At 48.0% G+C, this 24,189-nt stretch overlaps 1 protein-coding gene across 1 annotated transcript in view; it reads left to right on the top strand.

The window, feature by feature from the left end:
- Nompc (no mechanoreceptor potential C) overlaps positions 1-24,189 on the top strand; it is an 82,005-nt gene that overhangs the window by 14,424 nt on the left and 43,392 nt on the right. Inside the window, exon 3 of the mRNA XM_077702292.1 lies at positions 19,067-19,165. Within this exon, the coding sequence (XP_077558418.1) occupies positions 19,067-19,165 (99 nt within the window). The remainder of the gene's footprint in view (positions 1-19,066; positions 19,166-24,189) is intronic.

Genomic DNA, 24,189 nt, shown 5'->3' with positions numbered 1-24,189 from the left:
GTGCAAGGCTGGAGCAACAGCAGAGCTAGCTTTTTTCCCCCTGAGATCCGCTGTCAGCGTGGGAGACCGACCGGAACGGCCTTGTAAAATCCGGCTAAACTTGGCCTCACCCCTCCACAGTTAGCCTAGCCCAGCGACAACGTCGCAAAGCCCAACAAAACTTAACAAAGCCTAGCAAAACCTAGCAAAACTTAACAAAACCGGAAAGAGCTAGGTCGACTTCCGGCTCCGCTGTTTCTCCAGCCTTGCACCATTAGTGCAAGCTGCGCCGATTGTTTTAAAACATGACATTTTCTTCCGTCCTCATCCGTGTATTTGAAGGGCGCGGTCAACATAACAGAAGTTGAAAGCGAGTACCTGCGTTATAACAACTACCCTTGTCCGTCGTGGTCCTAAGTCCTACAATATGTGCTACGAACCGACAAAAATTAAGCGTATCGTGTTGTAATGTACCTCGCTTGTTTTGTTGCTAATATAGCATGTTTTAAAAAAACGATAATCACTAGATCATATACGCTCATACTCCAGTCTTCACGTCTTTCCAGCTTCATGTCCAGCCCATTCCAGTTACAGATACTTTGATAAGGCGCAACCTTATGCGCCCCCTAAGGCAAAAAATCCGGTGTTGTGAGCAGCGGATAGTCCTGCAAATACAAGTTCGCGTGAGCAACAGGGCTTACGAACGAAAGGGTGCCAAGAGGAAACACAAAACGAGCGCACGTTTCTTCTGGCTGCATAAGATCGCGCGACTCGTGGCTCCACTGCGCTCCATGCAAAGCCGTCAGATTGCCTGGGGTTCGTGGAGCTGTCGGAGTGACTAACGCCGGGTCTTGGTGCAGGAAATGCTTCGTCGTCGCGTGCACCGCCACTCTTTGCGCAGGCCAAGCACTGTTCGTGGTACAAACACCCCTACAAGGCTAAAGTACTGGAGGCGCACAATGGTAGCGGAAGAAATAATGCTTGCGCATTCAAGCGTACACGTAAGCACACTTCAGGGCACCAAAGAATTGTTTTGCAGCCAAAAAGAGCACACAATCATATCGAAAGACGCACACGCATTAGTTCAAAACTAATTGCCAAATTCCCGTGCGTTGCCATGCCAATCCACATTACTCTTGTTCAGTAATTATTGTCCAATAAAAAAATGCAAGGTAATCAAAATAATCAAACTTTCCGTTTAAAAAAATGAGGCTACAATCGCCGTATTTTGAGTGCAAATGTTTAACGGATATTCAGAAAGGATAGCACTATCACAATTTTTTTACTACGCCGCTGGCAAAGCCAGGATTTCATTTCAAAAATTCTAAGATGTCCACAATTTGGCGCGGCGGAGGCGCCTACTGCCGTTTTCCACGTTAAAATTGATGTGCATATGTGCCTTGTGACTGCGCGGAGGAAGCACACACGCACGTCTAGGGGTACGCATTACTGAGGATAGTTATAACATCCATACCTTTGGCTGAAGTTTAAACCATCATTCGTTCGACTCACCAAATGACCGCTTAGTTCACGAACCTAAGAGGCTAAGTTGAGTGAACCATCATTGGGCATTCCCCATGCATATTCGAACAGTGTCAGTGCTAGTCCAAGTACAGTTTTTGGGATAACTTTTCCTACCTACTTCTGAAGCCAAGTAATTGCTGCGTAACACGCGCTCCCAGCTGGCTCAGCGGGAGCTCAGGAGGAGAAAAGGTAAAGAGGTAATGAGATACGTCCATGAAGTGCACCAGTACGAAGAACGTTATTTTTCCCCCATAACCACCCTGTTTTTCGTTTTTTTTTTTTACTTACATGTGTTAGTGCCTGAAAACAGCCGCAATGGTTGTATCTATACCTTTACAACCGACCACGGCTTTGTTCGTCTCGAACTGTGACCGAGACCTAAGCCGCAATGTTCTGTTTCCGAGAACAACTTGTTCAGTCCCATTTGCAGTGCGTACGGTTTCAGCTCGATTAAAGGGCGTGTCGCCGTAGTCTATCGGCGCGTAGCTGTAGAGCGCAGAGGCTGCCTGGCGCTACTGACGGTTTCGACCTCACTTGAAAACGATTAGTAGGCCAGAGCTGCGGGGAAGTGCGTGGTACGCTCACGCTTCGCTGGTTCGCGCAGTATCCATCGACCGGAAAATTTCAGTGTCTGGCCGAGGTCATGTGTAGACGACCGTGCCTGAAAATTATAACGAGCTCATTTTTTGTGGGTTTGCGTTTCCGTGGGAAAGGGGCAGGGGCAGTACGCTGAAAGCACTGGTGCATTTTTGGAGTATTTATTTGCCCACTTCATTTGCAGCCAAAACGTGGCCAGCTTCTCTCATATTGTACTATTCTATCGGTTTGGTCATTTTAACTATGTATACATCAACAGCACAAAAATAGTAACCTATCCGGATGACCGGTTAAAGCAAGTGTTACCATACACCCTACGTTAACCCTTTCCCAGTTATTTCTTTCGCTGCGTGGGCTAAACGAGGGCGGCAGATATTTGCAGGAGCTGCGTTTGTTTCGCGATGCAAGAACCACAACCCTAGTGTTAGTATCTACATAGCGGACTAGCACGTCTGTGCCTCTTCACTCGTACTGAAAATACGTTATAACCCGTGTATGGTTCATTCAATTGCTACTCTCTAACAAATTTAAAATGCTACCTAAGAAATCAGAACCACAGGAGTGCTTACGTGTGGGATTGCGAAAGCATTGCATTTTATTTCAAGCTGTAATGGTGGGGGTGGTGGTGGTGGTGGTGGTTGTTTTGTTGAATCAGGCGCTGTTCGTGCGGCAAGATGGGCCGGCAATTTCCAAACCAGAGCACCACCTAATGAGTTAATATTGTCACGAAGCCAAAGATGTTGCGTTGGCTTGAAGGAAAAACAAGTTTACTGGAGCGAACTTGTGCTCCACTAACAAAAAACAAACAAACCCAATGCAAGGTTCGGGGCAATATTATGGTCACTTCACCACGAGTCGGCCAGTTCCGTCTCCTGAAGAAAGCTATAAGATGAAGGCTCGACACCACCCTTTGCAGCATCCCATGGGAAAATGATGTGGTCCAGAGTGGTGTGTGGAGCTGCCAACTTTCGCATCGCTGAGTGCATTGCCGTCCATGCTCTGGGCAACACATCCCCTAGCACTGCACATGACGAATACAGAGGCTATCGCACGAGGCCCGCTTTGAAAAGTCATGCTGTTGTCTTTGCTGAGCCCGTTCAGATGCGGTAGAGCAAAGTTGCCTTCGATCTTGTGAGTACCTTTGTGGCGCAAAGCTGATGATAAGGATCTTCCCAGATCGGCTACTGTCCACCTGAAGTCGTTCCAATGATTCGCGGAAACTTTAACAGTCGGCACAAATGATCTGATCAGCGGCCTCATTGCTCTTGACGCCAACATGGGATGGAATATATTGAAACCACACTTGAAAACCCTTGCTGCTGAGCTCTTGCACGAGCCGTAACGAACGCTTGCAGACCCTTTTCGTGGGGATCCCACGCTGCAAAAGTTGTCGTGCTGCTTTCGAATCAGTCAGAATTACAACTTCCTGCGGCTAGTATGACCTAAGTTTCCTCAAAGCAGCCGCGATGGCAATACACTCGGTTTCGGTGGCGGACACTATACATGATCCCGTCGTGCAACCCAGGAGACCTGCGCATCTGGAAAGGTATACGTCGCTGCACTAGCCCTTTGTGCTGATTGACTGAGCCATCCGTGAAAATTTGGAGGTTGTTCAGGTAAATGTGTTCAAGCACAAAAAAAAAATTTGGCTGCTTCCACTGGTGTGTTTCTCTTGAATCTCATGCCAGGAACATGTAGCTGACATTGGAGGCTCTCATAAGACCACGGCATTGAGGTCTGAAGTTTCTCTGGCAACTGATAGCACAAAATTCAGAGTGTTAAGAGCAGTGTGCGCATGAGAGGCCGTCCTTCTGTGCGACCACCTATGTCTAATGATATATGTCTGGCAAGAAGATGTCACTATTTGTTGCAACAAGGTCTCAGTTTTCAGAGCGATATATGTCTGGCGTTCGTGCCGGCTGGTGGTGGTGATTTTAGCTGCTGCGAGCGCCTTCCTCTTTGCTCGCCGTGCGCCATTTTTCTGTGTTTCCTCGCGTCTTCCTCTGGCGTACTTCCGTGGGTGACCCAGTTTCCCAGCTGCCGCTGACGCAGACGCTTCAGATTTCCATCGCAGAAGACATGGCACCGGCAGCACAAATGCGTCCAGCGGTGCGATGGCGTCCTATCCTCACCACTGCCATGATCCTCTTCCCTCTGAGGAGTTTTCCTCTTCTCTCCGCTACTATAACTCAAAGGCTTGGTCATCCGTTTTATTAGTCTTTCATATACGCTATTAGCGCAAACACACTTTGATAATTTTCTAATTAGGATTTCCAAATGACTCCTGTAGGCCTCCAGTGTATGTACAATTGTACTCTCTCATTACAATCACTATGACCCCTGTTCATTTGGGTCGTTTTTTTTTTTCCCTTTGTCTTTATAATGTTTATCTGCCGCCGACTACACACGGACACCTTTTAGAACCACACCATTTTCGCCCACATATCTCCATCCATACATCCCTACAACTGCCCGCACTGCGACACTCCTCCCTCTCACAACCTATCACCTCGTGGACTCCTGCCCACGCAGCCCCGACCCCACCCACTCCCCTTCCCCTGAGCAGTGGGAGTCTGCGCTTTTGGTACCGGAGCGTCAAATAGCCCTCGTGCAACAAGCCCTGGAATCAACAAAGGCTCGCGGCCTCCTGGACGTAGCTGACCACCACCCCTTACTCCCTCTCTTTTGGTCTATAAATGTTTATTCTTTCTCCTCCTCTCTGTTCGTCTTCTCCCTTTTTTGGCCCTAAACATACGCTATTATAGTTTTTCGCTACTTCTGTGATGTCCGTGCTGAAATTACTCCCGTAGGCCTCAATACGTGTCTCTGACACACGTTTCCAAGTCAAAGGCCACGACGCGTTCACTATGACCACGTCTGGGTGGGCATAGTGATAGACGGACCCTACACCACGGCCTATCTGTACAAAGGATGGCTCTGGTGTAAGGGATGTGTGCTTGCCTCGCATTCTGTGGGCCCAGGTTGTAATCCCAGACTCAAATTCTTTGAATTCGTTCTTTACTTTTATTTTCTTTGCGCCATGGGGCATTTTTGTAACTATCTGTCGGTCACTCCGGATTCGGGTTTTCGCGTAATGGGGTATTTAATGCGTTCGTATTAAGCATTAGGGGGGGCCCAATCTTGGGTGCTGCTTATGTACTGAAGCCGAAAGCATTAGTGTGAAAATTGCAATTGCCGAACGTGTTCTCTCGATATCATTATCATCCTGTTCCCTTTGCGTCTTTTTAGTTCCTCCGTGGAGCGTTACCAGAAAACTATCATCACCGGCGAAGTAGAGAAGGTAGAAATTCTAGGCCACGAACTGTGATGGAGAGTGGCGAGGAGGTAAGGAGCCCAGGAGCAGGTGCTGGAAATGCGAGCCTCAAGAAAAAAAATGTGTTTAGGGAAGTCCGGGACTTTTAAGCTATGAAACGGGCAACTAGGCCACCCCAACGGCCCGAGGGGTACGGGGTTGCGTATTTCCAAACGCTTCGATGCACAGAGCACCCGCGTGACATCTCTGTTCGTGCGATGCAGAACGGTAATTAAACGTCGTCATTGGCTGCGCCCCAAACCTAAAGTGACCTAAAACATACCAAATCACTATTATTAACAAAAACAACGCGTAGATTTGAGTTTGACAAAAGTCAAGCAATGACAAAAAAAAACAACTAAAAGATAGACCTTGTGAGTTTCGAACCCAAGCGGTTAGCGCCATTACTCAATACTCTCCATCGAGGCCACAGAACCCAAACAGTGAGGTCCTTTTAGCAGGCGCTCAAAAGAATAGCGCGCACAGTGACATCCCACATGTCACGTGCGGGCTCTGTGAAGCGAAGCGTTTGGAATCACGCTACGGGGGTTAGCAGCGGCGGAAACAATACCATGCGCAGCCAATTGGAAAGAAAAAAAGGTTGTGTTAAGGCACGCAGTGCGCAACACTTACAAGGAAAAAATGCCAGATCGAAGTATTCACAAGTATTAGAACCAGATGAGTTAATTTTGAAGCGGAAAAAATAAATGAACCTAAAAATCAATTTAGGTGCCAATTGCGTGCAGAAACCATTCCATCTTGCCTTCCCAGGCCGCTTCATTGCGAGAAGGGAAGGCAAATGCACACCTGGGTTTGGAAGGTTGGAAATAATAAAAGAACGAAAACAAAGCGATAACCGAATCTTCCAATTAAAGCACAACAGTAAACAATAAAAAGACCACCGCCGCATGAAAGAAAAAGACGAACCAGGGGAAAAAACGCTTCCCGTGGAGGGAATCTAACCTGCAGGGTCCCTCGCGTTGTGAAACCGGCTTCTATGCGGTTGCGTTCGTGGCGTGGTCTCTCTCATACTGTTCCCCTCGCCAGTTCACGTGCGTTTGCCCCTGAAGTGGGGAGCCCAGACGCCGAGTTCGCGAAGCCGGTTGCCGCGGGTTCTAGCCCGTGCAAACGCGGTCCACTTTGGTAGAGATGTGAAAGCCTGCAGACAAAACGATCCGGGCCTGCCAGTCATGGAGAACTTTCAGCAGCAAGTTCAGAAATCCATGTGAGGTGCTACAGCCCGGTCTCTGACGAAGGGAGAGGGGCCTCGAGCTCTGCTGTTTATCGAGCCTTGTACCACGAGTGCAAGCTGCGCCCTTTTTTCTCTTCGTCCCTCCGCAACTATGACCCTCTTAAAGCTTTGTCCATTCGCCCTTCTTAGCCTTATATCTACGATTGTCATAACGTAGCCGTAACGCTGAGCTTAACGGGACTCCAAGCAACGTTAAGCTTATTGTACGTCACGCTGCAGGTACCGATTGACGACGTTAGACCTAAAGCGTAAGGCTAGGTCCAACGCCAGGGCGGCACATACCACCGAGACCTTCGAGGTGTTAACTCGCTATGGGACGTACGCATGTCGTTCCCTCGGAGGAAGAAGAGCCGAAACTGAAGAAGCGTCAGCCCTAACAGAAGCGTTCGGGCTGACGGCTGACGCTTCTTCACGAAAACAACGTAAAGCTGTTGCCGCCTCAAGTTTCAGCTGGTCGAGTAGCTGCGAATTCCTCCCAGATGAACAGCAACTGGCCCGCTTGGTACGCCGACATGAGCCAATATCACTTGTGCAGCTTAAAGGGCTTTAAGAGGAACATGTTCGACAGCGTCTTTCTTTTCTAAGAACCCGCTCATGGCCGGTTGCCGGTTTATGCGTGCACGGATTGGGAGTGGAAAAAGGGGGGGTGGGGTCCCGCACCGCTAAAGGTTTCATGCCCTTACTGATGTCATATACGTTGTGTTGGCGTGAGGTTTAAACGTGGCCGTCAAACAGCCCAATACGAACGCTCCGGTGTCCTCAGTGGTAGAGTGGATGGGGTTGGCGTGTTCCACAAACAGTGAGATGCCTACGACGCGGGAGGGAAAGAGACAGCTCTACGTTTGTCCGCTAGGATAAAGCTCGGGTTTTTCTATATTTCATTCGGGTAATTGGCCAGGAAGTATGTTCAGTCGTAAATCACAAACAAACGTGTTTTGTTTCGTGCGCTCCGTGGAGGGCGTGTAGCTTCGCAGGTCATCCGTTTTCACAGAGTGGAAGGGCATTAATTTTTTTTGTTCTGGAATGCAGCTATAAAAGAAAACTAAAAACCCCGTATCAAGGAGCTTCTATATCAGGAGAGGCATTCCCTCTTTAATGTTCAAGTCCCGATGGTTCTCAAAAAAAGGGGGAAATGAGGTAATATCGTCTCAGTGGAAGCCAAAATAGGTTTTCAGATTCTCTTTCAGACATTCGTGTGAGTCGCCCTTGGATGGAAAAACGCGTCCAATAAAATTGCGGACCAAAGAGGTATTGAGGGAAGTGTTAGAACCCGTTCAACCAGTACTACCTTGTCCAGGATGAAATCTCTAATAAATTCGAAATTTTTATGAGCACCCTGATGATTAGCAGCTTCCATAACATTACCGGATCAAGTACAGGGAAAGATTCGAGGAAACACATTCAAGGTACAGGTACTAATTTAACCTTTTCAATGACGAAAATTCAAAAATTTACTGAGCTTTGCTTATTGGCACGCGTATCATCAACCTTATGACACCGAAAGGAGATAACTTTTCGGGTCTAAATCCTATCGAGAGATTTATAAAAACCTGTTTTCATATTCTAGCCTGACATCTTGAAAATGATACGTGGCCAGTTTTGGAAGGAGAAACTGATTACACTGCTGACCGGGACTGAGAGATATCCTGGAATTTCTTTAAAGACATTTAAGCCTGCTGTTACCCATTCCGACGATCCAAGGATCCGCACTTTGCACTCCCCGTCCCACCATTGTCGCTTGTGATAGGAGGAGTACGGGTGCCTCACTTTTACCACTCTCTTCACTAACTCTAGGTCGTCCCTCGATTTCTGATGACAAGGCCATGACAATGCGTCGTGACGTGCGTGCGTACGGCGAATTTTACGGCGCAGCTGTATTAGGCTAGGTTTACATACAGTTTTTGATGTCCTCAAATCAAAACTCCCGAGGCTTCGCGTGTCCTTAAAGCACAAGGCGTTCCATTGCGCGTGCAAAGGAGCAGCGGCGCAACGTATGGGAGACGGATGGAAGCTATACCGGAAGTGAATGGCGAAGCAGATCGGCCCAAGCGGTAAAACGACAACGCCCTTCAAGAGCGCGGCATGGAGGCAAAGCATCCAAGACATTCCGAATCTGACGTTAATGTTTTCGCATTCAGAGCTTTTAAGAAGGGCTTGGGTACCTCCAGACGATCCTCGGATCGTGGCTCAGTTGATGCGTGTTTTCAAGCCTCCGAGCTCGATTCCCGGCCGCGGCGGCCGCTTTTCTGATGGAAGCGAAAAGCAAAAACACCCGTGTGTTCGAGATTTCCGCGCACGTTAAAGATCCCCAGGTGGTTCAAATTAATCCGGATCTCTCCACTACGGCACACCTCATCGCCTGTGTAGCGTCGGTGCGTCAAAACCTAATAATCAATCAATCAGAAAGCCTCCGTCCGAGCCACAACGACTGGCGGGGCGTAATTCGCCCGATCGTTGCTGCGTCCGCGCTGCACAGCTCGGCATGACACTGAAAATTGACCTTTCAATTTTCAGAACAGCAGTTCAGTCTACCCTCTTCGGTTGCCGCAGCTCTCTGCTCAGCCGGGCGTTGAGGTCCGCCAGAGCGCGTCCGGCGAACGGGCGCAGTAACGCGGAAACGACTGTCCTCCACATCCGCGTTGCCCAAGAGCATTCTTGTCACTCGCTGAATGCTAATTGGAACCAGTGACTGCTGCGTGCTGGCCGTAAACTAATTAGCTGATCGCAAACCAGTCGGCCCTTTTCCTCCACGAACCTCGTTATATAGGGCCCAAAGGGTGCAGCTACCTGGCGAGTAGTATATGCGCTTCGCGCGGGGTTTGTGCAAGGCGGAGATAAAGCGGTAGTTGTGATGAGAGCGAATGAAGTGCCGTTAAAAGAGCCCACAACAATTTGCGACAATCTCGAAGCAGCTGTGAATGGAATGACAACACGTTAAAAGGTAGACCCGCTGTGATTCCTTGTAGGGGCGTGAGGTAACCCTATTCGCGAACAGGCTTTTCAAGGTGCCGGCTAGTTCGTAAACCATAATGCTCACAGCGCTTGTTTGTGGTCTTTTTCTCTGTCCGTTGTCTTTTTTTTTTGCGCTATGAGAAAGGCTTTCTGCTAGAAACCTGCAACTTTGTCATATGATTGATTGAGTGCTAAAAATGAATTTATTGCCATAAGCCATGCGTCGGGTTTGTTTATGTATGTTTTGTTCCCAGCGCCTGGCCGCGCCCGATTATCTTAACCTACGTTTCAAGCGAAGCGCGCGTTTCCTCCTTTCGTATGCCGCACCGGCAATCTTATTTGATATGGCAAGGTTGTAGCTTTGCGGTCTCTATCGTAGACTGTTCTTGATTGGTCAGCAATGTTCTCGACCGAATTCGATGTTGCCAGAAACGAGATCACTCAAGACAAGTGCAAGTGCGTGGAGATTGAACGCCGCGGCATTTGTCAACTGCAGTGCGCGCCGCGCGGCAAGAGAGAGACTTACAATCTCTGATTACACTTACACACTGTATGCTTCGTCCCTCGCCAGGTTTCACGTTAGAGAAGATGGCCCGGGATTTTTAATTTTAAGGGACACTATCAATGAACGCAAGGAAACGAGATAGGAAAAACGCTTGTTGAGCATACGAAAAGGTCCTGGAGTCACCACCCTTGTGGGTGGAACCACCTGATCCCGGGTAGCCTGGCCCCTATCCTGCCGCACGTCAGGTCAGGAAGCTGGTCAGCCGGCTTTCCCACTGATATATGGGGAGATCAGCACAACGCAAAGCACTAATGGCGTTGTTTGAATACCTGGACAAGATCGGCGTGACTGAACTGATTTAAACATGACGTTCGTCGAACTGTTCACACAAACTCCATGATGCCTGCTTTTTTTTTTTTTTACTTCTCTTCTCTTTCTTCTGCCCTGTTATCTATAGGGCCTTTTCTACTCTCCCCTACCCATTCTCCCGCCGAGTAGCATGTCGGTGGTACGATTCCGGCCAACCTCTCGGCTTTCTTCTCTAATACAGAGCTCTCTCTCTCTCTTTCTCTCTCTAGGAAGGAGCGGTGAATTAAGTTTTACGGCACACCCTATAACCTTGAGTGCCGGGGGATGGGCAGAAATGACAGGCTGGGGAATATTAAGTAAAGTACAGGCGGCCACAAAATAAAACGGACCAAGAGAGCTATAGTATACGCGCAAGAGGTATCGGCACGACACATCCCGGGCCAGCGCCTGCTGTCGAGATAGCTGAGGCGGTTCCTGATCCAGTCAATGTGTATCAGTTTTCTAGATTTTGGCTACAGCGTTTGGTTTCTCTCGAAAGTAGCCCCCCGAAGCACCTTACGCGCCAGGACGAGCGAGCGACACGATTACTGAGATCGGGCGGCATGCGATGAAGTCGTAGTTTTGTGCAGCTCTCATATATATTCGTCAGTTGCTCCTTTAATGCATAAACATTCTTTGTCGAGTACCCAACAGCACCAGCCGTGTAACGACCATCATCTGCACGAAATTCATAGTTTCCTAGGTTTACGCATTTATTACAGCGATTTTTTATGTCTCATTGGTGGCATATGTCGCGTCGAAAACGCACTGCAGGAAAGCCATTTTTCTCTGACGATGATGATGATCGTGGGTGAAGTGAAAGAAAAGAAGGCTTTCCGAGGTCAGAATCGAGCCCGTGTCCCTCGCGTTATGAAGACCACGTCTATCTGATTGCGCCGATCCGCTTGTTCGAAGCATTTCGGATTTGGAGAGGGGTACATGGACGTGCAAAATTCATGCACCAGAAAAATCAGAAAAATCATGCACCACTCCGTCTAACGACAACGCTGGTTGAACGCGAAGCTTTTTCGTGCGAAATCAAACGGCGATTGAAGTCCAAACTGCATGCGCGTCAAAGTCATAGCTCAACGAATTAATGGGCCAAGTCATCTGCGAGTCAGAGTCTAAACTCAGACCAAGGAATCCCCAACGACAAAGCTTCGCGTTCAACCATCGACATCGCCAGACGGAAGAATAGGTGTTTAGATTTCTCAAGGTGATGCTATACTCTCAAGGTGGTGCCCAAAGCAAATTTTTAAAAAGCGGAAAAGGCCAAAAATTAAGGCAGTAATAAATAATAAGAATTAACTAACTATATAAACCAAAGATGTCTCATACACCGGCAGTACAAAACGAAGAAAAAAAATTTAAAAAAAATCCCGCCATCTCCACGAAATGAATGATGATGATGATGAGAGAGAGAGAGAGAGAGAGAGAGAGAGAGAGAGAGAGAGAGAGAGAGAGAGAGAGAGAGAGAGAGAGAGAGAGAGAGAGAGAGAGAGAGAGAGAGAGAGAGAGAGAGGAGAGAGAGAGAGAGAGAACTTTATTTTTTCCCAGAAAGCCAGAAGGGGAAGGAGTGGAATTTCCCTGCCCTTCTTTTCAGCCGTCGGCCAGAAGTCCTTGACGCCTAGCGGCTTCTTCAGCTTCTTGGATCAGTAGTTGCTGCAGTAGTTCTTCGGATCTGAGCAGCGCCGTCTCCCATTGCTCCTCATTAAAGATGTTTATTCTTTGTGTATCTTTTTGCTTTTGTCTTCATGTCCATATTTTGTGTTTGAGGTCTGCCCTTTGGCCGCATGTCTTGCAAAGATCGCTGACTGTCCCGGGGTAGTAGTAGCTATACAGAAGTGGGTTAGGGAAAGTTCCTGTCTGTATTTGTCGCCAAGCGATGGCCTGGGATCTGCTCAGATTGCCGTGTGCCTCTGGGTACTTTTTCCTGCTGCATCTATAGTGGTACAAGATTTCTCTATATGTTGTGAGTGGGTCTCTGTCATCCGCTGTTTCATCTGGCAGTGTGTCCGCAGGGGGTTGGGGGGCTGGTAGTCTAGATCTCGAGCAGCATCATGTGTGACTTCATTGCCAGGCATTCCCGAGTGCGCTGGAGACCATATTAATGCGGTTTTGGCTTCGGGGTCTCGTTTTATGTTGTGGAGATGTAGCCTCGTGAGAAGTTTAGGATTGCTGTTTTCGAATCGCTAATTATTCTCTTTGCCTTTCCGGTAGCCATGGCGAGGGCTATTTCCGCCTCCTCTCCGATCTAACCGTGCAGGCTGTCACAATAGATCCCGTATTGTCCACGACTACACATATCATAGATTTCCTTTTAGGCCCTTGTTGTAAGGGCGTATCTGTGTATAGGGCACCTTCTAGTTTACCATATTTCTTGTGGAGAGCCTTCGCTCTCTCCTGTCTTCTTTATCGGTTGTAATTTGGGTGCATGTTCCTTGGGATGCTGGCTATGATGAACGTTTCTCTGATTCTTGTGTCCATTTCTTGTTTGGGTCCCTCCTGCTGTGTTCTTGTTCTGATGTTTAGTTTGTCTAGGATGAATCTGCCTGTTTTGCTCCTTGAGAGTTTCTCGTGCTGTGCTAGTTGTTGGGCTTCTATTATCTCATCCAGCGTATTGTGTATTCCAAGGGCTTCCAGCTTCTCATTTGAGGTGCTGATCGGTATTCCTATGGCCCTTTTGTACGCTCTTTTAATCAGGTTGTTTAGCTTGGCCTTTTCTTCTGCTTTCAATTTCAGGAAAGGAGTCGTGTACACAATTCTTGATATTATGTATGCTTGTATGAGTCTTATGATATTGCCTCCTTTGAGGCCGTGGTGTCGATTGGTTACCCTGGATATGAGCCTGATGGTCTGTTGTTGTTGTTTGTCTGGTTTACGTTTCTCTCCAGGGCGTTGACCTCTTCGGTGTTTGAGCCGTTGTCTTGTATTCTGAGGACTAATATTTTGAGGGGCGAAGCTAAAATGCTTATCGGTAAAACCGTGAAACATTGTTATAGGTCTTCTTGACGGCGCGCACCATCTGAATGAGTGAAGGACATAAGGCGCGTTCGTAGCCATGCTCACGTCTCGGTTTGTAGCACAGTGGGAATTGCGCCACGTACCTCCCGTCGCGGTCAGAGAGTCGTGGGATCGAAACCGGGAGCCGCCGCATCAAGACCACCACTCCTCGCTCGCAATGCTTGAGACTTCCCACCGCTCCGTTGACAAGCCCGTCGACGACGTCGATGTTTGTGGTGATTATGTAGGGCTTGTTTAGGACGATGAGAATCTCCATGGGTTAGTTAGCGGATTCATTGTGTGACATTTTAGCCACCTTGGCCGTCGCCTTCTGCAGAGCGTCTTGTGTCGCGTACGTACCCCCGGTACGTGTCTTGAGCTCGCAGGCGACGAACGACAACCTCTTCTTCTTCCTCTCCTCCCTGTTGGGTAGCAACGAACGAGTTGAACGTTTTGACCTCTTCGGCTAATATTTGGTTGGCCAATCCTTAGGGGGATCCTGCCCCAATCATCATCATGGTGCCGTGTACAGCAGCAACGAGGGACGGGACAGGGCCCGAGCAAGAGGAGCTTCACCCCTAAAAAAGCCCCCCCCCCCCCCCCCTGAAATCACGAATCTAAAAACCATGTAACGCCGTTCATGTGCACAAAAATGAATAATCGAACAAAAAGGAGCGGCGCAGTAATACTTGATATTAGCTGTCGTTTCGGTCACATACCGATCTGCGAACGCTCAGTCACGCTGGAAGCTTTATCGTCGAGTTGCTACAACGCCGGTCTACCGAAGAGCCAACAGAATGACAACAACTGAGCTCCTGACGCACATATTATTTTGAAGCTGGAACCGAATTATTACACGGCTTCCGCGCACGCGCAAGCTGTCGGACGCTGCGAAGAATCGCCCCGTTCGCTCGGCCGCGCTGCACAAATCGCCGCCCGGTTTTTACAAAAACGAGGCCCTGCCGCCCAACTCGAGCAAACTGACATGCAGTGACTGGCAATAGAAGCACCCGCATGCGCACTCAGCTATCTCGACAGCAGGCGCAGGCGCGGGAGTTGTCGCGCCGATGCTTCTTGCGCGTCGCTCGCTTGGTCCGTTTGTGGCCGCCAGGTGGTTTCGTCATCTTCGGGAATCACCTTCACTGGCTCAAAAAGTGTATTACCTGAATCTTTATGAACCTTTCGTAGGTCCGCGGTGCCTCAGTTAGTTCTCCAAAAAAAACGTGGTTGATTCCTGTCATAGTAATCGGTAAAACACGAAAGTGAAATGTGAAGCGAAATCTGCAGCTCAGCATGATTTGCGGGTTGGCGGCTGTCTTGTGGGTGTGCTTGGCGAGCGACGTCCGGCTGGTGGGTCACTTCGGAAAAGGTATACTGACGTGATTTCCGTGACGGATATGGCGTCAGTGAAATATTGGTGTATCCCGGCATAAAACATTTCGTGTTAAAATATAAAAGTCGAAAACGAACAACCCTAAGTATAACGTGCTCCTTAGTACTGAAGGTCGCTTCCCCGCAAGAAGACCCCGTGTGCAGGGGTGCACCCTTTACAGGCCGCTTGTTTCGTTGTGCTAGCGTCATTTCTGTGATGGATATGACGTCAGTGAAATCTTCCTGTATCTGGGAATAAAAATCTTTCGTGTTAGAAAAGCAATTGACATTTATAACATTCGAGATCAAATATTCCCATGTGGAAATTTTATGGCCATAAGCAAGGTCATCGACTGCACTAGTCTGCATTTGCTCCTGATGATGATCGTGGTGTTTAACGTGCCGACGCCAAACAGGCGATGAGCCGGGCCGTATGGGGGGGCTCCGGATTAATTTTCACCACCAGGCATCTTTAACGTGTGCCGAAATCTCGAACACACGGGTGTTTTTGCTTTTCGCCTCCATCAGAAAAGCTGCCGTGGCGACCGGGAATCGAACCCGCGTACTTGGGCTCAGCAGCGAAACGCCTTAGCCACTGAGGAACCGCGGAGGGTTAGTCTTCAGTGGCTGCTAAAAGATTTCTTTGTACATTTGCGGCTAAAAAATACGTAATCCGTGCTATAACAGAGTACCTCCTAATGCTGCTACCAATCGCGTGCAAGTAAAGCCTCGACGACTGAAATAAATTGATCCATCGACCAATAAATAAATAAATAAATAAATAAATAAATAAATAAATAAATAAATAAAAAATAAATAAGTAAATAAATAAATAAATAAATAAATAAATAAAATACGCTCCCGAATAATGTCCCAGCGATTGTGACGTGCACTGTAGGTGGAATGAAATCAAACACGCAAGTAACGCACTGCTTATGGGCAAAAACTAAGAAGCAGCAGGTTCGAGGCACATAAGCGGCTGTTCAAACCGACTACCTCGCAGGCCCCCTTGTTATTATGTAAGCCGCGCAAACGTTGCCTAGGAGAACCAACTTCTCGGCTCTGTCGTGGTGCGTGTACACTGGGCGCCAACTCGCAGGGCTGCTGAAAAAAAGAAATAATTACGCGAACAAAACGTAGTAGGGAAAGAAAAGGAAAACAGAAGCTCTCCGCAGGCTTGTAAATGCGCGAAAATCGATGCGCGCCCGAGGACATGTGCTCACCTGAGTCACAAGCCCCTTCCCCACCGGCGCCCTGTCGTCCTCGGCGTGCGGCTGACATCGACCCATCGGGCTGCCACCACGATGACCCGCGTCAGACACGAGGCACGGCTCGGAGCGGAGCCTTCAACCCCGTGCCACCGTACGGGCAGCAGCAGACGCGTCGGAACTTTGTACTCGCGCAATTACAGTTCACCCATCGCTAGGCGCGTGGCTACATGTGCTCGTCACGATCTCGACACTCGCGAACCAGGCGCCAGATCTTCCGATGTATTCGTTGGGTGAAACCATTCACCTTTGGCGGCAACCCTGCCCGCCGCCAAGACGAAAACGTGACGCCATACCTGTTACAGGCCGATCATTGATTCCCATTGCGAGGTCTGTGCATCCGACCCTGTCAGCAAATGAGCAGCTTGTGCCTTGTTAATAAACGCACCAAGCATTGCATGGCGACGCAGCAAGAACTTCAGCTATTCGATCAGCCAGAATCACGGCATGATTCCTACCACGGTTCACTTGTCGCATCGATGGGGATCTGAGGTAGATGCCCAAGCACGGTCGTTGAAAACTGCGTCGTTGACAGACCAGCGGCAGGAAGACTGTCAATTGGGAAGTTGGTACTAGTATCAGGCTGGCTGATAAAGAGTTTGAGTTTCAGGAAAGTGGCGTTTGCTTACGTCCGCAAACGTGCCACTTGTCTTACATTTTGTGTTTGCTTGACAGTTCGCGCAAAGGCATGCGCAGTTAGCGAATTGTAGTCTTAACGTGTCTATATATGTTTTTCCTGCCGTTTTCGCGCTGTTTTCATTATGAATTTGATTTTTTTTATTGATTGTGGGGTTTAACGCGCCGACGCAACGCAGGCGATGAGGCGCGCCGTAGTGGAGGGCTCCGGATTAATTTTGACCACCTGGGGATCTTTAACGTGCGCCGAAATCTCGAACACACGGGCGTTTTTGCTTTTCGCCTCCATCAGAAAAGCGGCCGCCGCGGCCGGGAATCGAACCCGCGACCTCGTGCTCAGCAGCGCAACGCCTTAGCCACTGAGCCACCGCGGTGGGTCATTATGAATTTCACGAACACAGCGCTGCATTTAAGCGCTGTCTTTCGTCATATTATGCAGAACCAGCTAACCAAAGTTGAAACCTTAGTGAACTACAGCACAGGAAACCTCAGCCAGCCCTACACCATACAGGATTCTCAAGAAATATCATAAACACTTATAAGTCAGTGATTTACAAAATTGTTTTTACGGTATAGGTAATTTTACCAAACCACGCAACTTGAAGGAAATGCCACTGGGGAAGTTCTGGGAATCCTTGGCTTAATATGAAACACAGCGTTAAGACCCATTTCTTACAATTCTTCAGCCCTCAACCCTGCATGATAATCGCCACCAGGCTTGGTAGAAGCCGTCTGTAAAGGAGAATGTATGCGACCACGACAGTAGTGCTCGCTCGCAACGTCTTCGCCAGCGCACCGTGCTGTCGGATGATTGTTCCTGGGAAGACGTCAAAAATCTATTTTCAACTAGCCCGACACTGAAGGCTGTTCAGGAGTCCGCTTAGCCGGGTCAGAACAACAGAGAATGGCCCAGCCTCACTGGAAACGTATTTCAGACTGAGGGAGGGTTCGGGGTGCTAGGGAGGGGCTAAACAAAATCTGCATTCGTTCTGTTTTTAAGGGCGAATCCCCTTAGGAGCTCGAGCTGTTGGCGTCTCATGTCGCCGTCGTAACCGTCGTCTCATGTAGTCACGGTACCCAAACACCGGGACACTCGTTTACGTCTCGCGCTAGAACGTAACGCGTACTTAAAAAACACTGGGACACTCGCTTACGCCTCTGATTGATTGATTGATAGTAGGGTTTAACGCGCCGACGCAACGCAGGCGATGAGGCGCGCCGTAGTGGAGGGCTCCGGATTAATTTTGACCACCTGGGGATCTTTAACGTGCGCCGAAATCTCGTACACACGGGTGTTTTTGCTTTTCGCCTCCATCAGAAAAGCGGCCGCCGCGGCCGGGAATTTCTCGCTTACGCCTCGCGCTGGAACTCTTCGTAACGCGTACTAAGAAAACACCGGGACACTCGTTTGCGCCTCGCGCTAGAATGCTTGGTGCATCAAAGACAAGAGACTTTCACAGCAACGCTGCATACCTCAACCCCTCAACGGTTTCATCTCCGTTGGAAAAAACGCCAAGGCGCTAATAATACGCTTACATTTTGCACGCTTCGCACCTCCCCAGGTTTCACTTTAGTGGAGATGGCCAGGGGTTTTTTACCTTCAAAATACATCCCTGCAAACCCTCTTTGGCTGGGATGCACAATCCATCTTTGCGTAAAAAGGTCAGCGGGGGCCTCAAGACCACTTTGCCCCTCTTGATCCCCTGTTTCCAGTTCCCTGAAAATTTTTTTTGTGTGAAAAATTCCTGCACATTCCACAAAATTCATCGGGACTCCTACCTCAGGGCTCCCCCTATACTTCTGTTAAGGTATGCCTGGGTGCCCGAACTGCAGGCAGGTCTATTCCTGCAAAACCACACCAGAGATCGTTGCTGGTGGGTAATGTGCCACGTCACCAAGCATCTGCGAGTTTCGTGTCGTTTAGAAAAGCCATGGCATCGCTGAATAGCGCCTACTGAACTGGACAAAATGAAATCCTCAGCTATTTTTGCGTATTTCCAACTGCTATATGTATACAAACTGAGTCCCGCAATATCCACAATGAACCGGTTACTTAATGTGCAGGTAACAGTTGGCCGCTTACCTGTTTCCCAAAAGTGAACAGGCCTGATGGTTCGAGCATTACGGAAAAATCTTCAGAAATTCAGAGAATTGTCTACTGATGTGCGGCATTTTTATGCCGCTTCTCTAGCGTGTAAGTTCTTTACAGCCAATCTTTTTAGTTTTTCAGAATTCTGTCCGACCAATTACCTCTATTTACGCCATTAGAAAGATCAAATGCGTTGGTTCCGCCAAATGCGTTACTTCGTTGCGTGCAGGACGGACAGACGGCGCTGCACCTGGCGGCCATCCACGTGCGGGAAGACATGGTGCGGCTGCTGCTCAACCGGCGCGCCGATCCCACCGTCACCGGAGGGGTGAGTGCTCCCAGCTCCCTCGTGCCACCCTCGAGGGGAGGGCCCGATTTTAAAGCGAAGCTTGCTTCGCCTCAATCATGGCGACCATCCATACCAAAACGCAGCGCAGAAATGCCAACTTTCTGTATGATGATGATCGCGGGTGAAGCCAACCAGGAAACAAAACTGTGGTTGATTCCTCTGTCATAGGAATCAGTAAACCACGAAAGTGAGATGTGCAGCGAAATCTGCAGCTGAGCATGATTTGCAGGTCGGCGGCTGTCTTGTGGGTGTCCTGCTGGCGGGTCGCTTCGGCAAAGGTGTACTGACGTCATTTCCGTGACGGATCTGATGTCAGTGAAATCTTGGTGTATCCCGGCATAAAACCCTTTCGTGTTAAAATTTAAAACCCGAAAGCGAACAACCCTAAGTATAACGTGCTCTTTAGTACCAAAGGTTGCTTCCCCGCAAGAAGACCCTGTGCGCAGGGGTGCAACCTTTACAGGTCGCTTGCTTTGTTGTACTGGCGTCGTTTCCGTGACGGATATGACGTCAGTGAAATCTTGGTGTATCCAGGAATAAAACACTTTCATGTTAAAAATTAGCCGCGCATCTGCTCACTTCACGGCCAATGTCGAAAGACGGTAATCATTGGCCGCCGCTGCCACGTAAATGTTTATCTTCCCTACCCCCCCCCCCCTGCCACGCTCTTCCCCTTCCGTTTCGCTCCTCTCCCGATAAGCACGGGCGAGATTTGCTGAAGCCAATTCAATTTTCAGCGTTCCACTGATCGCACGTCATCTACAGGAACCTTTTGTTGCTGTTGAACTTGGAACGCCGCCACTTGGTCCAGACTCGTCACCTGCTATCTTTTTATTTTTGCGTCAAAGTATTGTTTTCAACGCGTATTTTTTTATTTGCTATCGCAGATATCAAGCAAACATTTATTTTCAGTTTAAAAAACACGGCGAGTCCCAGTTTTCTATTGATGTTTTGCCACAAATATACCTATTGCTTTCATCTTGTTTAATAATGTTGATAAGTGTGAACTGTGTTTTCAGATTTAGTGATTTAGAAATTCAAAGCTTATATAAACCTACTTCTGCTTATATAAACCTATCTGCTTGTATAAACATAGTTCTGTTTATATAAACCTATCCTTCAAGTGTTCCTTTAACTTTTGGTCGGGAGGCTGAATCGAGGAACAGGCAAACAGACAGACAGACCAAAATTTTCGGGTTCAAGTATAGCCCAAGAAAGAATCGTCTTTTAAAAAACGCTTCCAGTGGTCGGAATCGAGCCTGGGTGTCCGGGTCCCTCTCGTTATAAAGCCAACGTGTATCCGGTTGCGCCATTCGGACACGGTATTAAAGCCAAGCTTTGTATGCCTCACTGATACGACGTAGTTACGCCAAAACGCACTGCAGGAAAGCCAACATTACACAATGGGTTTCCACGACAGTGTTCTAGAATAGGGCACTGAAGTTTCCACAAATGGCACATGATGGTGATGAACGCACTGCACGAAAGCCAACAAGAAGAAAAAAAGGCGCTTCCCGTGGTCGGAATCGAACCTGCACCCCTCGCTTTATATGAAGCCGACGTCTATCCAATGGCGCCGTCATCGCATTTTGGTCTTTTTTTTTTTCTTTATTGCGTGGAAATTTTAGAAAACTTTAGAACACAAGACACTTAACACACAATAGAAACACTAACAGACGGCAAAGGGCAAGGACATCAGTCGAACAAACATCAGCACCATGTCAAAAATCAGGCAAGCAAACGCACGCATTCAAAAGAGGCAGCCACTCCGGTGGATCACTCAGCGCAGCATAAACGCTCCGCACCAACGCCGCGTGTTCCCGAAAAATGCACTTGGTCGGCCTACGGGGTTCCGCATGCCGATCAGTCATGCAGCACTTCCACGAGCTAAACCATACCCAGCTTTCTCGCTCAAAATTCCAACCTCTCAGGAACCTAGCAAAACCACTTTAGGAAAGTGATATTTGGCATAAAGCCAGAAGTCAACGTGAAGATGAAAAAACTAAAAGAACTTTCCAGGTTTCTGAATATTTTTTGTGTAATTCGCTGTCAAATCTTACTCCCCATGCATTTCTATGGGATAGTTTCCATGGCTCAGGAACCTAGTCGCGCTACGTGCGCGACTTGAAACTGTGCACAAAGCAAGCATTCACCCCAAATATTTGCTGTGCAAAAGAACGTTTCATTTCGCTAAAAAATTGCAGAGTAATCACTGTTGAAAGGACTGCCATGAGCGGGAAAGCTGCACATGCAATCCTAGGAGAACAAAAACGTCATATGGCACCCGATTAACATCTTCAAATGGCAGGAAGCGAATGGTGTACGGGGTGATGTTAATGTCCTTTTTCAGTGTCCGCTGCAAAACGTCCCGGAAGAACACAGCGTCCCGGCACAACACAAAACAATGATCAATTGTCTCTGGTTGATTAGATAGGCATTCCCTTTTCGCGCAGCCATGTCTTAACTGGGAGTGTGGAAGAACGCAGCTTGAATAAAAACGTTTTTGCATTTGGCGGAATACACATACTCATTACGCGTTTTAAAACATTGCTTTTCTGCTTGCCTAAGTAAGACTGGCGATAAATATGCACCGGAATAGACTTTCAATAAGAGTGCTCGTCATAGTTTTCATTGACATGCTGAACAGTTATTCCAAGGAAAACCGCGCGGAAAGAAAGTTAAGAGACTCCACAACATCCTTGAGAAATCCCCATGGAGGCTTCATATTAACTTCGCCCGTACATATAAGCAAAAAAGGCAAATGGAAACTTATGCGCTGCTGAAGTACAGTTAGGAAAAGTGGGTGATCAACCAATTTGTAGAAGAAAAAACGAGACACAAGTTGGTGTACAAACAAATGCATGAGCCCAACACCTCCTGCCTTTAAAGGAAGAAACAGGTTGTCCCTGCCCATAGGTTCCCATTGAGAACCCCGCACAAATGTTGCAAAAACTCTATGTAGGGCCTGAAATTTCGCTCGCGCACAGTGAAGCACTTGAAGCACATAAAGGAGCTTCGTGGCAAGGAATACATTACATATTCTTGCACGTGCAAACACAGAGAGGTCTCGCCCATTCCATTCCTGTGATGCGCGCTTAACTTGCGTGAGCGCTGATGACCAATGAGGCCCTATGTTCCGTATTTGATGTAACGGCACGCCGAGGTACTGGAGTGGGGCGCTATCCCAAATAATACCTTCGAATCTGAATGGTTTCGTTCCCCATTGTCCGATACAAAATCCCTTAGTTTTTCCATATTAACATCCGCTCCATACATATCGCAGAGCTGCTTAGTCACTGTAAAGGCTTCCTGGACACTCCTTTTGTCAGTGCAAAAATACGCTATATCATCTGCATAAGCAAGCACCTTAACTTCGCACGATTGTAAGCAAAAACCTTTCACTCCTTGACTCTGCTGAATGCTGAGACAAAGAGGCTAGAGGTACAATGCGAACAGCAACGGTGACAGGGGGCAGCCTTGTCTGACAGACGACTTGATTGCAATCGGCTTAGACAGAATACGATTGACGATAAGCTGCGTAGTGCACCGATTATAGCACAGCTTGATTCCCTTGTATAACACATCACCTAAGTTGACTGCTGGCAGAAGTGCGACATAGAAATCGTGAGAAACCCGATCAAACGCTTTTGCAAGGTCAATTTGTATTAGGGCCATCTGATCTACCGAATCGAACAGGCACTCCAAGACAGAACGAGCAATATGAATGTTTGTGTGAATACTCCTGCCCCGAATACCGCAAGTTTGGTGGGACCCCACTAAACTAGCGATTACAAATTAAAGGCGCCTAGATGAAATTTTTGCAAAAATTTTGTAGTCAACGTTGCAGAGGGAGATTGGTCGGTAACCCTCTACATACCTTAGTTTTTCTGCATCCGCAGTTTTGGGGATTAGCACCGTGTGTCCTGAATAAAACGTTGGCGGCAAGATATTATGATCATAGGCAGCCGTAAATACGTCCAAGAGAACTGGAGCAAGGATACCAGAAAACTTCTGATAGAACTCCCAACCCCAAGGCCATCTTGCCCCGGGGTCTTGTTGGTCTTAAGCGCGGAGATGGCATCCTTAACTTCCTCCAGTATAATAGGCCCTGACATAATCATGCACTTGTCGTCTGTAAGCCTGGGAAGTAAGCCAATGAGAGAATGGAACTTTAAATGCCGAGCATTAATACTGGACCCCCCAAATAACGTGCTGTAAAATGTGTGTGGAAAGCACTGACAATTTCATTTGCTTCAGTATACCTAACACCTTTATAATAAATTTCAATTATCACCTTTGCAAGTGCGGATAAGACACCGGCGAGAAGGATAACTGTCAAAGAACCTCTCAGTTCTGGACCGAATTAAGTCATCATGATACTTTTCAGTTACATATTTTGGTCGATCAGCATTTCCTTTGGCTGAGTTGGCTTTGTATTTTGTCTGTTTCGATTTTGGACTCTGGGAGCGTAGAGTTTGGACTTAGATTTGATTCGGTTGACATTGAGAATGCATTTTTTTCTTAAGAAAGGGGTTTTGTTTTTTATGCAACCAATGCCAGTGGTCAAATGGTTACCTTCGCTGCCGGCCATAGAGGTTGAAACAGCACATATACACGGATGGAGTTAAGAAACGAGAAAACACGGGCCCTGAGCACATGCCCTGTTTTGTGGAGAACTGCTTGTAATATGGATCCTAAAAGACTTGGGTCATAAAGTTGTGTGTTGTCGAAGCAAGGGGGCAAAGACTTGACTGTGTAATGTTGGCATGGTGTTAGTTGTTATGCGCGTTCCTTGTTTGCCACCCTCTCATCGATTTGTGAAAAACACAAAGCATATGTGTGAATGGGTGTGTTGACGTCACTGCCAAAGAGACTTTATGGATTGGCCTTGAGCCTCTGACGGCAGCTGTCGGTGGCCAATCCCACTGAGTGTGTATGTGAGCAGCCAAATCTGAAGTTGTGAATTGGCAGTTAACTTCCCACGGCAGCCGTCATTGCCATTG

This window comes from Haemaphysalis longicornis, unplaced genomic scaffold, assembly GCF_048455015.1.
Source record: "Haemaphysalis longicornis isolate Haplotype H1 unplaced genomic scaffold, Haemaphysalis longicornis Haplotype H1 scaffold_3, whole genome shotgun sequence".
Classification (NCBI taxonomy): domain Eukaryota; kingdom Metazoa; phylum Arthropoda; class Arachnida; order Ixodida; family Ixodidae; genus Haemaphysalis; species Haemaphysalis longicornis.
This window is presented reverse-complemented; position numbering and strand designations above follow the sequence as displayed.